This window comes from Serinus canaria, chromosome 20 (assembly GCF_022539315.1).
Source record: "Serinus canaria isolate serCan28SL12 chromosome 20, serCan2020, whole genome shotgun sequence".
NCBI lineage: Eukaryota > Metazoa > Chordata > Aves > Passeriformes > Fringillidae > Serinus > Serinus canaria.
Window position 1 is genome coordinate 2,607,637 of NC_066333.1, and position 15,091 is coordinate 2,622,727.

Here is a 15,091-nt window from a genome sequence, read left to right on the forward strand (position 1 = left end):
CTTGCTCCTTTTTAACCCATCGGGACTCCTGGGAGGTTCCTGCTCTGGCTGTGGCTGCTGGAATGAGCCACAGCTCTGTGCCAGCTCCCACTGCTCCTCCTGTGACAGCCCAGCACAGGGACATCCAAAATGTTCAGGGCCAGACTTGGGAGGAGCAACTGTGTCCCTCCCCATGCCAGTCCCAGGATGGAGTGGGAGCACTGGGAAGCACCAGGTCCTCCTGGTGCCCTGTGTCAGGCCAGAACAAAGAGCTCTGGGGAGCTCTGGGGAACACTAGGGAACACTGGAGAGCTCTGGGGAGCACTGGGGAACACTGGGGAGCACTGGGGAGCACTGGGGAGCATTGGAGAGCACTGAGGAGTTCTGGGGAGCTCTTGGGAGCAGTGGGGAGCTCTGGGGAGCTGTGTCCCTGCTGGTGCCCCATCCCAGGATGGTGAGGGGAGAACCAGTCTCTTCCAGAGTCCCATTCCAGGATGGAGCAGTGGGGCCCTCGTGTCCTGGTCTCTCCCCATGCTCCATCCAGGCCAGAGCCTTGTCTCTCCTGCTGCCCCATCCCAGGCTGGAACGGGGAGAGCAAAGGAGCGCTGGGCCCTCCAGGTGCCTGTCCTAGGATACAATGGGGAGCCCTGTGTCCCTCCCTGTGCCCCATCCCAGGGTGGAGAGGAGAATTGTGTCCCTCGAGGCAGGCATGAGGAGCACTGGGGAGCATCATGTCCCTCTGGAGCCCCTCCATCCAGGCTGGAGAAGGAGTCCTGGGGAGCACTGGGAGCATTGTGTCCTCCCGGTGCCTGTCCCAGGATGGAGAGGGGAGCACCGGGGAGTTGTGATCTTCCCTGTGCCCCATTCCATGATGGGGAGCACCGGGAAGCCATGTCCCCTCCTGGTGTCCCGTCCAGGGTTGGTGCGGGGGGCACTGGGGAGCACCCCGCTGCCCCATCCGGAGGGGAATGGGTCGGGGCCGGGGTCCTGCTCTCTCCCAGGCTTCTGTCCCGGTCCGGCGGGCGGTGCGTGGCGGGACGGGGAGTGGAGGGGTGCGGAGAACTAAGGGGCGGTGCGGAGTGGTGCGCGGAGAGGCTGTGCCGGGTGTGGAGAGGCGGTGCGGGGCAATGGGCGGAGCGGTGCGGGACGGGGACCGGCGGTGCGGGGCGCTGAGGGGCGGTGCGGGACAGGCGGTGCGGGGTGGTGTGGGACGGGGACGGTCGGTGAGGGGTGGTGTGAGACAGGCGGTGAGGGGTGGTGCGGAGCGGTGTGGGACGGGCGGTGAGGGGCGGTGTGGGACGAGCGGTGAGGGGCGGTGAGGGGCGGTGTGGGACGGGCGGTGAGGGGCGGTGAGGGGCGGTGTGGGACGGGCGGTGAGGGGAGGTGCGGGGCGGTGTGGGACAGGGACGTGCGGTGAGGGGCGGTGTGGGACGGGGACGGGCGGTGAGGGGTGGTGAGAGGCGGTGTGGGACGGGCTGTGAGGGGCGGCGCGGGGCGGTGAGGGACGGGGACGGGCGGTGCGGTGAGGGGCGGTGTGGGACGGGCGGTGCGCGGGGCGCTGAGGGGCGGCGCGGGGAGGTGTGGGACGCGGTGCGCGCGAAGATGGCGGCGGGCAGGCGCGCCCCGCGCACCGGGCTGCTGGAGCTGCGCGGCCCCAGCGGGCAGTGGCTCCGCGTCCTGCTCACCCTGGCCGAGGACGTGCTGGGGGTCAGCCCGGCAGACGGCCCCGGGCCCGGCCCCGAGGCCCCGGCGGCACAGCTCAACGGCGGCGAGCCGGGCTCCGCCGCGCCCGAGGCGCTCGCCAACATCAGGCGCACCGTGCGCGTCGTCAAGCAGGACGTGGGGGGGCTCGGCATCAGCATCAAAGGTGAGGCCCGGCCCGGGGGTCCCGGGGCGGCGGGGGGAGACGGGCATCGGCACCGGGACCTGTTGCTGCTGCCGTCCCGCGGCTCGCTCGGAGCGAACCCCGCGGGGAGCGGGGCTGGGGTCGGGGTCCTCACAGCCTCCAGCTCCAGCTCAGGACGGGGATACGTGGCAGTGACGGGACCCGAACCATTTCCAGCCTACGGAATGAGCGATGATTTGGGGTGCGGAGTGACCGGCCAGTGCCTGCCCGCCGTGCCCGGCCGGGGTATGGGAGCCCAGGTTTTGTGAGCCGGAGGGGGCACCCCCTGTCCCCCGCACCCACGGGTAGAGTGCTGTCTCACGGGGCAGGTGGTGTGCAGGGGGGCACCCGGTTACACCAAAGTTGCCCTTTTGCAGTCGAAGGGAGGGCTGGGCCGGCGTGTCCTTGTCCCACCGTGTTCCTTCGTTGGGAAATGTCCCTTTAAAACTGTCAGCAAAACGAAGGGAGCGATGTAAAGCCCCTGGAGATCTGCCGGCGCTGGGTGGGGTGTTAAAGCAGCGCGCTCGGGTTTGGAGATGTGTGCTCCCGGGAAACGCGGCAGCGGGAAGCCTCCCTGTTCAATGTCTGTTTTCCCTCCCGAGCTGTCCCGCTCCTTGGTGACTCGCCCGAACTTCAGGCTGGAAACTTCTTAGGGCAGTGATGGCGTTCCTGCTTTTCTGCCTGCTTTTGATTTTCACGCGGCTCCGAGCGTGTTGGGAACTATGAAAGCAGGATGAAAAGGGCAGCGGGGAGACAGGGACAGTGCTGTCACGGAGCGTGGCTGTGAGAGGCAGCGGGCTCGGCCGCCCCGGGGGCAGTGACAGGGCAGCTCTCGCCTCCTGACGTGGCTTCTCCTTCCAGCTCAGAGGGGACACAGACGCAGCCTCCGGCTCCCTCTGGAAGCGGGGAGGTTTTGCAACGTGAATGTGCAGGTGCTGGAACTGGATCGACACTGCTGGCCGTGTCTGCAGGGTGGCCCAGCGTGCCAGCCCTTTTTTTGGGAAGCACAAACCCCCTTTCGTAACCACCCCTTGGCTGCCAAGTTATTTCTTGCTCTGTGGCTCTCCCAGGAAAGGAGAAACTTCCCTTGGTTCCGTTAAAACTTTACTTTTCCAGTGACGTATGTGGAAAAGTAGTTGCCATCAAAACTGGGCAGTAGAAGGTGTTGTGGAGGGTGGGGCAGCCTTGGTAGGGCAGGGCATCACTCCTCACCAGGCTGCTGGCATGTCACTGTTCATGTGCCAGCCGTGTTTCACTCAGGGACACTAGGTGCCACCCGGGGGGTGAATGTCCCGACACAGGACGTGGCTTGGGGCTGGCAGGACAGCGGGGAGCCGAGCGAGAGCCGGGCTGGGGGAGGTTCTTAGCTCTGGCGGGGCTCTCGGCACTTTTAGCCGGGCGAGGAGCCGCTGGCACAGGGACGGAACAGCCCCCGCCGGGGCCTCTGACAGCTGATAACCGGAGCCCTCGCTGGCTTGGCAGCGGCTGAGCGAGGAAATGCCTGTGGCACGGGCTGGGAGCAGCCCGGGGCGGGCAGTGACAGCGGGCTGGGCTCAGCATCTCCCTCTGAGATGAGGATTATCTCTTGGAGACTCCTCGGGACAGGCTGTCCCGGGGCGCAGGGCACATCGGGCACTGCTGATCCCTGGCTGCCACGGGCAGTGGCTGCTGCATCCCTGCGCCCTGGCACGGAGGCAGCTCGGATCTCCCTGCGGGTTCAAAAGTCGATGTGCAAATTGATCTCCTGAAGCCGCCGGGAGTTTGAATAGCATTCTTTTAGTCGGGACAGCGGGAGCAGCCGGTAAATAGGGCTGCTGTGTGGACAGGAACATGCAGCCAGATCGATTCACCTCTCCCTGGCTCTTTGGCCTCTCCAAAAACATTCAGCTGTCTTATGTGTTGAGATCATGAAGTCCTTGGAGCCAGGATAGTTGCTCAGTACACATGATTAATAATGCAAATAACGATACACTTTCCTGCCAAAACTGATGGGGAGATGGCCAGGTTATGTGTTCGCTCTGTGAATAATCTGTGACCAATCTGAGTGGTTTTGGAGCAATCACTTCATCAGCTGTTCAGCCTCATAGTACCTTGGCTGCTATGGTTGGTACAGGTGTCCTGTGGGTATCTGGGGGAGTGGGCAGTGGGCTGACCTGGCACAGTGCACTGAGTGCCAGCAGAAAGGCTCAGCCTTGCTGAGACCATCTGGTACCAGAGCATCCCCCTTCCCATCCACTCCTCCAAGCGCTCCTACAGCCACAACCACTCCCTGTCTCTTCTGTTTCAAGGTGGCCGAGAGAATAAAATGCCCATCTTGATCTCCAAGATCTTTAAGGGGCTGGCAGCAGACCAGACCGAGGCGCTGTACGTGGGGGATGCCATCCTCGCCGTCAATGGCACCGACCTGTCCGAGGCCACCCACGATGAGGCCGTGCAGGCCTTGAAGAAGACGGGCAAGGAAGTGATCTTGGAAGGTAGGAGACAAGGATCTGATGGGGGCAGAAGGGTCCTCGTATACTGGGATGACACGAGGTGGTGGCATATCATCTGCAGCTGCATTTGCATACTCTTTCAAATGGAAAACAACATATGCAGAATAATTTGTCTGCTCATCCGGAGAGCTGGGATCTCCCTGTCTCCTTCTGCAGAGGGAGGGATGTGTGTGCCAGTGCTCCATGCCCAGAGGCTCTGTCTCCCCGCTGTGGGACCTCAGGCAGGCAGCAGTAGGTGGTGTGGGACAAGTTTCTGGGATTTGGGATTCTTTCATTGCATGGCATCACCTCCACATCTGCAGTTCCTGGGGCAAGAGAAAACATTTTCTGCTTTTCTCATGGTTTTAATTTAAACCCACATCCCAGGCTGGTGTAGGTTTATGCCACTGAGGAGGGGGTGCACTGAGCACCTTGGGGTGTGTTGGGTCGTTTTGGGGAGGTGGAGCGTGAGGCAGGGCCTGCTCAGGAACTACCCATCCAGGAGATGCTGCCTACTGAGGGGATCCCTGGAAGCTGAGGCTACAGACATACCCGGGATGCAGCCTTCACCACCCTGGAGCAGGCTGTTCCCTGGAACAGGCTCCCTCTCAGTACCAGGCAGATGGTCACTGGTGTCTCCCAGCCCTGAGGGGGCTGCACACTGTAGGAGCCCCTCAAGCCCTACTTGAGGACTGGGGGAGGGTTGATGGGTTGGGACCATAGGAGTCCTGAGGGAGAGGCCCCATTCTTCTCTGGCTACCTTTCACCTCACATCTGCCCACCCTCTGCCAGCTCAGCCAGGCTGGGATGAGCATCCCAGACCTGTTCTTCAGGAAAGGAGCCTTCCCCTCCCCTCACTTCCAACCAGTCCCTGGGGTCACCCTGCTTAACAGGGGGGTCTTGGCACCAGAGACCCTTCCCAGATCCCAAAGGGAGGTTTGATTTGGGGGCAGTGCTCGGGATTGTCCGTGAACAAAGCAGTTCTGTGTGCTGTGCTGCCAGCGACCACCATGGCTCCAGCTTTCCTGTGCCTTCCCCAGATTGTCTCTGTTCCAGATTTTCATTTTTAGCTTTGCTCAGCCCTTTCTGCTGTGGGTTCCTCCTCTCCTGGGAGCCTGAGGACCACGGTTCAGCTGGAGGAATGTGCTGCTCTGCACAGCTGCTGGGAGCAGATAGGGTTGGTGGTGGGGTGGTTTTGTTATTTTTTTCTGACCAAAGAAAAATACAAGAGCTTCTTTCTTTGTGAGTCTGTGAAATTCCTGCCTGGAGCTGCTGCTCTTGGACCACCCTCCCTCCATTATTTTCTGTTCATCCTTTGGTGTGGGTTTCCCTTCTGCCAGAGCTCCTGCCAGAGGTGGAGAGGAGCTGCCCTTTCTGGAGAGAACAATTTCTCTCCCTGGACCCCTCCTCCTCCTCCTCCATCCCCTGGGATCCAGGTCTCCCTCCTGGGGGGCAGTTGCAGGCAGGGCCTTTGCTGTAGCTTGCTAAACTCAGGTATGACCTGCTGGATTTCTTAATTACTTAAAACTCCCAGCAGGTACCCTTGGGAGCAGACTGGGGCTGGGCTGGCTCCCACTACAGCACTCTGGAGCTCTGGGAAGAGTTTGTATCTGATGTTGTTGGGGTCCAGCCAGAGCAGAGAAGGGATCTCTGCTGCTCATCTGATCACTGATGTCACTTATAAACGTGGTACATCTCCATCCCCTCCCTGCTTTTGGGTTTGCTGGCACAGTGCAGCTCTGCCATGGGGGTGGTGGGGCTGGCACTGTGCCCATGGTGAGGCTGGCACTGCCCTGTGGAGGTGGTGGCCCTGCCCTGTACCTGCCACCCCTGCGGCTCTCCAGGATTGGCTTCCAAACACCCTGCCCCAGGGAGAGGTGGCAAGGCTGAGGGGCAGGGGGTGGCCTTTAAGTGCCTGAAGGGTGTTAAACTGGGGCCTTCCCTGCTGCCTTCTGCTTGGAGAAGACAGAGCTTTAAAAAAAGCACCTTAAGATTACTTAGACACTTTCTGCCCCCCACATGCTGCCAGGTGTGACTCCAGCTTTCCTTACAGTGCTCTGAGTGCTAAACCAGAGTATTTGGCACAGCCAGTGTCTGTTCACTCCTTGCTGCTCCTGGCTGCAGTCATTCCTGGGATTTGGAGTTTTTAGGGTGGTTTTCAGGTGGCATTGCAGCAGGTAACAGAACTGGGAGAGCTGGCACCTCCTCAGAGGACAGTGAGCTGGGCTGAGACTCCCCAAAGTGGCAGAGCTGGGAGGTGATGCGTTTTAATGTGAGCATCAGCAGTGGCTCCATGTGCCAGATTTCACCCTGGGCTGCTCAGCTTGGCCTCAGGCTCCTGGGTGTCATTGCTGCCCAGGCGTGAGGACATGCAGATACCTCTCCCTGTGTCCTGCCAAGATTTTTTTTGAATGTGCCAAACTACTCTCTTGGTATTTACAGGAGGAGTTGGACTGTATTTATATTACATTGTTATTTCAGGGAGAGTTGCTCTCCCTTGCCTTATTTTTCCCTTGTTTTTTTTTTTCCTTATTTTCATTGCTTGGAATCCAGACACTCTCCATGGCAGGGGGAGGGCTGATAAACATCCTTCCAGCTGCCCTGGGAAGGGTTCTGGGGTCAGGAGTGGTTTTCCTGGTGGGGCCTCTGTGCTGTATTGTCATGGGGGAAGAACTGAGAGCAGTGGGAAGGAGGAGCTGGGGTAGCTGTGGGCATCTCACATCCATGACTTATTTGCCACAGGGGTGCTCCTAGGGCTATCTCTGCTCTTTAGCACTTGCTTGGCCAAGTAATTGCTTGGAAGTTTGAAATTCAGAAAAATGGGTGCTGAGAGAGAGTGGGGCTGGGGATTCTCCAGTGTGTTGGTTGCCATATCTGTGGGAAGGAATGCTTTGGATCTGCCCTGGGTATGATGCAAAGAGGTGATGGGGCACATCTGCCACCTCCACACCTCGCTGCTCTGAAGCTTTGCTTTCCGTGGGGAGTTTCCTGGGTTTGTTTCTCCTCCCTGGAAACATGGAGGACTGTCCCATGATCTCCCTGCTGACAGTGCAGCACAGGGGAATGTTTAGCCAAGAGCTGGGGCATGGAATGTGGCACTGAGTGCTGAGACGGGATCCTGGGGCAGGAGGGACAGCAGTGGCACCTCACCCTGCAGCATCCTATGGCATGTTCATCTTCCTCCCTGGGGTAGAAGGACTTGAGCTGAGGCAGCTGGGACAGGAGCTGCTGTCATGTTCATGCTTGGAGCCTGGGCCAGGGCATGGTCCCAGGGTGGGGTGCTGGGGACTGTGCTGGCTGTTCTGGAAGCACATCAGAGCATTTGGTTGGAGCTGGCAGGTCGTTTCAGGGTGTCTCTTTGGGGTGTGTGTTTGCTCAGCCCCCCAGTTTAACATGCCAATTTTGCCTCATTAATCCTGAGGCAGAGAGGGACCAGCTGGAGGTGGGATTAGCATCTCTGTAGGGCCAGCACTCAACTCAATCTCCAGGAGCTCTCTGGAAAATTTCCTGATGTGATGGCCTTGCTGAGCTGTGTAGATGCTACTGGGAAGATTTTGGCAGGAGAAACAGCAGCACCATCCTACTCCTGACCAGAAATGGTGTCTGGATCCTTTGAATCCACACTATGATCTCCAGGCTGAAGCAGAGTGTGCTGGTGACCCAAGCAGTGAGAGTGTGCTCTTGAACCTGCTCTGGGTGTCCCTGTCTGTTTTCCTGCCTGGAGGAGGCATTGTGGCTCCTCATTGAAGCTCTGTGGGGTCAGGCTTGGCTGTGAGCAGTGATGATGTGTGGGGCAGGTTGTGCTGACTCAGAATCCAGGGTTCCAGGAGTGGTTGGTTTGTGATTGTTCTCCATCCTTGTGAGGAATGGGCTGATGGAGAGGGAGGATTTCTACCCAAGAAGTGAAACCAAGGAATTTTGATGGTTCGGCCCCTTTCTGGCATGCTGGGGAGAAAAAAGCCAGCTGCAACACAGAGGCAGACCCGGGGCCTTTGGTTAAACATGTCCCTGGTGCAGCTCACTGCAGGGTTCAGGACACATGGGATGCTCCAGTGATTGCGAGCCCCTGTGCCACCACCAGGCCCCCTGCAGAGGCACTGTCCTAGCATGGGATGAGTGGCTGCACACCCAGAGACTTTTGCTGCTCCCTATAACCCTGAAATAAAGTTTTCCTTGGTGCAAAGCCCTGAGCAGTTAAAGGTCCTATTTGTTCCTTGTCCTCTGTTCTGGAGAGGATCAGTGGGACAGACCCTCTCCCTGGAGAGCCCATGTGGCTTTGGAGGCCACGTGGATTATCCCGGCAGCCCCCCAAGGCTGTGTGCCTGCTGTAGGTGACTTTAAGCCAACAGCAGCCAGGCAGCATTGCAGCCCAATGGTTTTGGAAGGGTGCAAGCTGCCAGGGAGCAGGAAGGAACCCCAGCGCTGCAAGGTTGTAATTAAAAAGAAAAAACAGTTCAAGAATTACAGTTACCACTATCAGAGGTGATGCATGATATGGTCTGAGTTGTTTGCTTTAATGAGATGGAGGTAATTAATTAATCCATTCAATACCAACTGCAGGGAAGGGACTGTCAGAAGTGTAAGTCAGCCTGCTGTGAAGCCAGTGCTGGGGTCACTGGAGGGGACAGCAGCTCCCATGGGATGGTGACCTGGCCTTGGCCAGTGTGTGTCACAGCCTCCAGCACCTCCCAGCTCCCCGTGCTGGCTCAGGACCCCCCGTGCTTTGCGACCAGCCTGAAAGCCTCCTTAAAGCCACGTAGCCGAGACATTAGACCCCGCCTTTTGCCTCATTCTCCGTGCCCTGTCCCGCACTGGGCACTGCTGCTGTCCTCCGCGGCTCCCTCGGGACGTGACCCCGCCACCGCCCAGCTAATGCCGGTGACGTCCCCCGCGTGCCCGGGGAGCCAGGGGCTGGCTCAGGGACGCCGCTCGGGTTTCAGCGGCTCAATGGCATCTTTCTGAACTTCAATTAGTTCCCAGGCACCGGGATAATGGCAGGTCCCCGCTGCCAAGATTAATGGCTCGGGTCAGATCCAGCGCGGCTCGGATGCCTGCGGGAACGTGGCTATTTTTGTAACGGGAGGCGCAGGGCACGAGGCTGGTGGACCCCGCCGCCGCCTTGGCCCCGGGGCCACCGCGGGGTGACCCGGCCCACGTGGCACAGCACCGTGGCCATTTATAGCCGTGTCCCGCAGAGCACCCACGGGGCTCCGGCTCCACGCAGCTCCTGCGGAGCTATCAGGATTTAGGGGTTTTAGGGAGCCCACTGGGATAGGAATGAAAGGGGAGAGCACAGAATAGGCCGAGTTGGAAGGGACCCACCAGGATCATCCAGTCCAAGCCCTGGCCTTGCACAGACGTCCCAGCCATCTCACCCTGTGCGTCCCTGAGAGCATTGTTCAAACACCCCTGGAGCTCTGGCAGCCTTGGGGCCGTGACCTTGGGGGAAGATGGGTGGGAGACATCCCATCTTGTGGCCAGGTGAAGTTTGGGAGTGGGTGCATGCAGACTCTTTCCTGGTGCAAAAAGGGCTCCTTTCTGGCAGCACATCAGGCTGCTGTGGCTTGGCTGCAGCAATGGAGCTGGGCCTATCCAGCCACCTACAAGGGTTGGCAGCAAAGCCAAGCTCGTGTCCCCCATCCTGCCACCCACTCTGCTGGCTTGGACCCGGTGTGGACCAAGCCAGGATGGCTGGGGATGTGGCTGCAGAACGTGTCTGTTCTGTGGTGTCTTCCTAAGGGCCTCCAAAGGGAAACCCTTCCCTGGAGTCAGTAGCTGGTTCCTTGCTGCCCCAGGGGAGGACCAGGACTGGCGTCCCGCCTGCTCAGCTGGAGTTTTTCAGCCAGCATTGCCAAACTCATTTTCAGGATGTGGCTGTGGGGCCCCACCAATTTGTGGTGCCTTTCATCTCCCTCTTTCCCCAAACCTCTGGAGCCAGCTGCCATCCCAGCATGGCTCTGAGGGCTTTGGCTCTGGAGCCAGGCTCAGTGGGGACTGGTTTCTTTCAGTGGGGACTGGTTTCTTGTCCCTGGTTTGAGGCTCACGGAGCAGGGCTGTGCAAGCAGAGAGCACGCTCTCCAGGGCTTTTCCTGGGGCCAAGCCAGGGTATTTGAGCACTGTTCCTCAGCTGGCAGCGGGACTGGCTGTACCAGCACAGTTTGGACTGTGTAATTTTGGCCTGGGACTCTTTCCCATTCCTCACCCCTGGCTGTGTGTGCTGCCCCAGGGAACTGCTCAGGCCTGGATTTGTGAACTGATCTGGGTTAAAGGCAAGGAAAAAGGGGGAAAAGGCTGTTTCTATTGCTCTTGCAGAGCTCCCCAGCCTGGGATGGTGGAGCTGAGCTACTGTGGGAGTTCCAGGTGTCATGTGAGGGTGCTGAGGCCCTATCACAGGCTGCCCAAAGAAGTTGTGGCTGCCCCTGGATCCGTGGAAGTGTCCAAGGACAGGCTGGAAAGGGCTTGGAGCACCCTGGGACAGTGGAAAGTGTCCTTGTCCATGGCAGGGAATGGATTGAGATGGGCTTTAAGTCTCCTTCCAACCCAGACTATTCTGTGGTTCTATGATAAGCAATGTCCTTCTGTTCCTAAAGCAATTGCTCTTATCACTGAGGCCACAACCTCCCGGAATCGTCTCTACCAGCAGGACCCTTACCATTCCTGGGGTTGGTGTACAAATCCTCCATCCTCCCAAGAGCCACACAATGCTCCATCCCCCTGCACTGTGCAGGAAAGCCCCACTGACATCTGCACACATCTTCTCCTTATGCCCTACAAGCTCTGGGATGAATGTGTCAACATGAAGGTCCCTTTAATGCTGCTTGAAATCCCCAGTAAATGGAATGAGGGGATTGGAATGGGATGATCTTTAAGGTTCCTTCCAACCCAAACCATTCTGTGATTCTGTGTCACTCCCTGTGTGACCTTGCTTGCCAGTGCCACCCCTGCCACCACAGGGGCAGGGGACCCGCAGCAGCATGAGTGGCAGCTCTGGGGAGATAATGGAGGGGTCAGCAGCTCTGGTGCAGGGAGATAGTGGGGGTTTCAGCAGGGCAGGATGAGGCTGCCCTGGCCTGTGCCGTGTCCTCAGCGGTGCTGCCTCTCCTCCAGTGAAGTACATGAAGGAGATCTCGCCCTACTTCAAGAACTCCTCGGCAGGGGCGACAGTCAGCTGGGACCCCTCTCCTGCTGCCCAGCAGAAGCGATCATCCCCGCTGCTGCCCCCTCGGGAGCTCCGGGAGAGCCGGAGTGTCCCTCTGAAGATGTGCTACGTGTCCCGCAAGTGCCTCCCCACCGACCCGGAGCACAGGTCAGCGCCGGGGCTGGTGATGCCACCGCGGTGCCCCGGGGAGCCGAGGGTGGGCAGGGACTCATCGGGGCCGTGTCCCTGCAGGTACCTGGAGGTGTGCTCGGCGGACGGGCGCGTTGCCCTCTTCCTGCGGGCCAAGGATGAGGCCACGGCGCAGTCGTGGCTCGGCGCCATCCAGGCCAACGCGGCCGCACTGCTGCCGCGGGTGAAGGAGGAGCTGCGGGCACAGCTGGCGGGGGCTGGCACGGTGGCCGGACGGGACGTCAAGCACGTGGGCTGGCTGACCGAGCAGGTACCCCCTGGTCCCCCGCTACTCCGTGCCACCAGGCTGCCGGTGGCCCTGACCCAGTCCCTTCGCAGCTCCCCAGCGCTGGGACCAGGAACCTCCTGGCCGTGCTCACAGAGAAGGAGCTGCTGCTGTACGGGAGCCTGCCACAGAGCCGGGACGCGCTGGCCAAGCCCACGCACAGCTACCCCCTCATCGCCACCAGGTAGGGGCCACCAGCTCCGTGCTCTCCCGGTCCGCTCAAGGATACAGTGGTCGCAGTCCCTGGGGGCAGTGCTGGGAGTCAGGGCAGAACTCAGGGCTGGTGTCAGACCCCCAAAGGGGTGACAGGGCCCAAGGGTTGGTGGCAGAGTCTCGGGCTTCGTGCGGGGGCTTAGTGCGTGAGGGTGGTGACAGTGTTCAGGGGTGGTGTCAGGGCAATGGGCACAGTGGTGCTGAGTTGCGGGAACGGGGCGGGGGTTTCGGGCGGGTGTCGGGGCGGGTTTTCAGGGCAGGTTTGAGGGAGGGATTCGGGGCAGTGTTGGGGCAGGGTTTCAGGGTGTAGGGCGTGGGCTCGGGGCGGGGTTCGGGCGGGGCTTCGGGGCGGGGCCAGCTCCGGGGGCGGCTCTAGCGCGGCCGCTGCGGGGCTTCATCCGCGGGGCTGCAGCGCCCCTTGGCGGCCCTGCTGCGCGGCCGCCGCGGAGCGGAGCGGGGTGAGGCGCTGGGGCCGTGCGGGGTGCGGGCAATGCTAGGGATGTGCCGGGGCCGTGCGGGGTGCGGGGCAATGCTGGGGCCCTGCGGGGTGCGGGCAGTACTGGGGCTGTGCTGAGGCCGTGCGGGGTGCGGGCAGTGCTAGGGCTGTGCCGGGGCCGTGCGGGGTGCGGGCAGTGCTGGGGCTGTGCCGGGGCCGTGCGGGGTGCGGGCAGTGCTGGGGCTGTGCTGGGGCTATGCGGGATGCTTTGCTGGGGCTGTGCGGGATGCTTAGCGGGGCTATAGCTGTGTGAGGAGCGTTGCTGAGGTGCGGTGCTGAGGCGGTGCGGTGCTGATGGGCAGTGCTGGGATGTTCCGTGCATGGGTGCGGTGCTGTGTTGGCGCTGGGATGTTGCGGTGCAGGGGTGCAGGGCTGGGGCGGTCCAGCACTGGCGTGGTGCGGGGTGAGCTTCAGGGTGCGGTGCTGGTTCGGTGCTGTGGCGGTGCCGGGGCCGTGCGGGGCGCGGTGCTGAGCTCTGGCCGTGCCGCAGGCTGGTGCACTCGGGGCCGGCCAAGGGCTCGGCGCTGTACGAGGCCGAGCGCTCCTTCGCGCTGCGCGCCGGCGGCCGCCAGGGCGTGCAGACCCATCTCTTCAGCCTGGAGAGCCCCCGAGAGCTCGCCCTGTGGACGCGCCTGCTGGTGGACGGCACCCACGGCGCCGCCGAGCTGGCCCAGGAGGTCTCGGCAGGTCAGCGGGGGCCCCGGGGGGGCCGAGGGTGCGGTGGGACCCCCGGCTCACCCCTGTCCCGTCCTTGTCCTCAGCGTGCACGTGGAAGGGGCAGGACTGCACCCTGACCGTCCACATCGACAAGGGCTTCACCATCTCCACCAGCGAGCCCGGGCTCAGCAGGACCATCCTGCTGCAGCAGCCCTTCGAGAAGCTGCAGATGTCCTCGGATGATGGCACCAAGATGCTGTACCTGGACTTTGGTGGACCAGAGGGAGAGATCGTGAGTTGGCTTTGCCTTCAGCAGCCCCACCCACAGACCACCCTCCCTGCTCATGACATAGGGGTGACACATGGCCCTCTCTGCCCACCCCAGCCAGGGTGCACAGCCCTTTCCAGGGCCCCAGTAAAGCTGTGGTGGGTTTGGGGAGCTCTGGGGGGTACCTGCCTGAAAGCTGGCTGCTGCAGGAACAGGCCTCTCAATTGCAAACATCCCTCCTTTCATTTTTTGCAGCAATTGGACCTTCACTCCTGCCCCAAGACCATTGTCTTCATCATCCACTCCTTCCTGTCGGCCAAGGTGACCCGGCTCGGGCTGCTGGCATGACGAGGGAGCCCAGCAGCGGCCGGAACAGCCCAAGCCCCTGGCCCATCTATGCACCTCCCTCCTGGCTGAACCCAGCCCCAAGGCATCCCAAGGAGACTGCAGCCCCCATGGGATCAGTCACCCCACCAAGGAAAAGCACCATCCAGCCAGGAAAAACCCCTCTCGGGGTGTTTGGGGGCAGCTGTGGGGTGAAACCCCTAAACCCCTCTTGGATGGCAGCACCAGGACTTCTCTGGTGCCTTCCTCCCCTCCTTCCTTGGCGGCTGGAGAAGGCCATTGGGAGCCCACCAGTGGACAGGTGGCCATCACCCCAGTGCCTTGAGAGATGATATTTTCTGTACAAAGAACCCATTTCTATCCATGTTTTATATTTATATTGCCCACTTCCAAATGCTGATGTGGCAGCTCTTCCGCACATGGGTTGGACCCCTTGGAGAGTCCCCAGGTCCTGCAGCACAAGGACTCCTGAGTCTTTTTTCCAGACAGGCAACCCAAGGGCTGGAGGCCAAACCAGCTCTAAAGTGCTTAAGGGACAGGAACTGCAAGATCAGCTGTACTTGCCAATTTTTTCCATATGGTATGGAATGATAGGAACCACTTTTCTCTGTTGGAGTTGGAGGGTTCATTTGGTTTTGTGCACTCTGGGGTCACTTTATTTCTTGGTTTGGGGGGGAGGGTTGTCAGGTGGCTGCTGCGGAATGACTTCTTTTATGAACCAAAAGATTCTGCATGGAAATGCCTTTTCTGGGGGGGTTAAATAAACTTTGCAGATCACAACCAGCAGGAGCCAAGATCTGTCTCCTGGTTTCACTTGGAAAAACTGAAAATCAGTTTGTGGGTGGTGCCTGGGCTGAGCCTTGGGGTGTTTTCCACCAGGGGAAGGATGGGATTTGCCTGGAGGCTGCTGGTGGTGCTGGGGACACTGTGAGGGGTTCAGGTGGGGACAGAATGTCTTTAAGGTGCCCAACACTGTGGCAGAGAAGGACATGCTGATGCCAGCACCAGCTTTGGTGATACCAGGTGGGTTTAGATCCCTTCACTTTAGGATGCTCACAAGGAGGGTGGGCGTGATTTCCCAACTCAAGAAAGTTATGTTTTGTTTTTATATTTTTCCAGTAAGAGCAGCTGCCTGGCTGAGCAGTAGCAGAGGCTTGGAAAGTT

The 15,091-nt window shown here is 60.3% G+C and overlaps 1 protein-coding gene across 2 annotated transcripts; it reads left to right on the forward strand.

Annotated features, from left to right (window-relative positions):
- Positions 1-1,078: 1,078 nt before the first annotated feature.
- On the forward strand, positions 1,079-14,721 carry SNTA1 (syntrophin alpha 1). 2 transcript variants are annotated; one of them, XM_050982232.1, is made up of 8 exons: positions 1,079-1,172; positions 4,191-4,338; positions 11,443-11,641; positions 11,726-11,933; positions 12,002-12,132; positions 13,148-13,344; positions 13,419-13,606; positions 13,838-14,721. In XM_050982232.1, the coding sequence occupies exons 1-8, from the start codon at positions 1,107-1,109 to the stop codon at positions 13,928-13,930; spliced, it is 1,230 nt and encodes a 409-aa protein (XP_050838189.1). In that variant the 5' UTR covers positions 1,079-1,106; the 3' UTR covers positions 13,931-14,721. The 2 variants fall into 2 exon arrangements, with proteins under 2 accessions (XP_050838189.1, XP_030088872.1); XM_030233012.2 differs by lacking the exon at positions 1,079-1,172 and adding an exon at positions 1,581-1,846 and having other exon boundaries at positions 4,153-4,338.
- Positions 14,722-15,091: the final 370 nt, after the last annotated feature.

Excerpts from the sequence above, each read along its gene's own strand:
- SNTA1 (XM_030233012.2), top strand. The coding sequence starts at position 1,582 with ATGGCGGCGGGCAGGCGCGCCCCGCGCACCGGGCTGCTGGAGCTGCGC. Across the intron at positions 1,847-4,152 it reads GCTCGGCATCAGCATCAAAG|GTGGCCGAGAGAATAAAATG; the intron begins GTGAGGCCCGGC and ends TTCTGTTTCAAG. Across the intron at positions 11,642-11,725 it reads CCCACCGACCCGGAGCACAG|GTACCTGGAGGTGTGCTCGG; the intron begins GTCAGCGCCGGG and ends GTGTCCCTGCAG.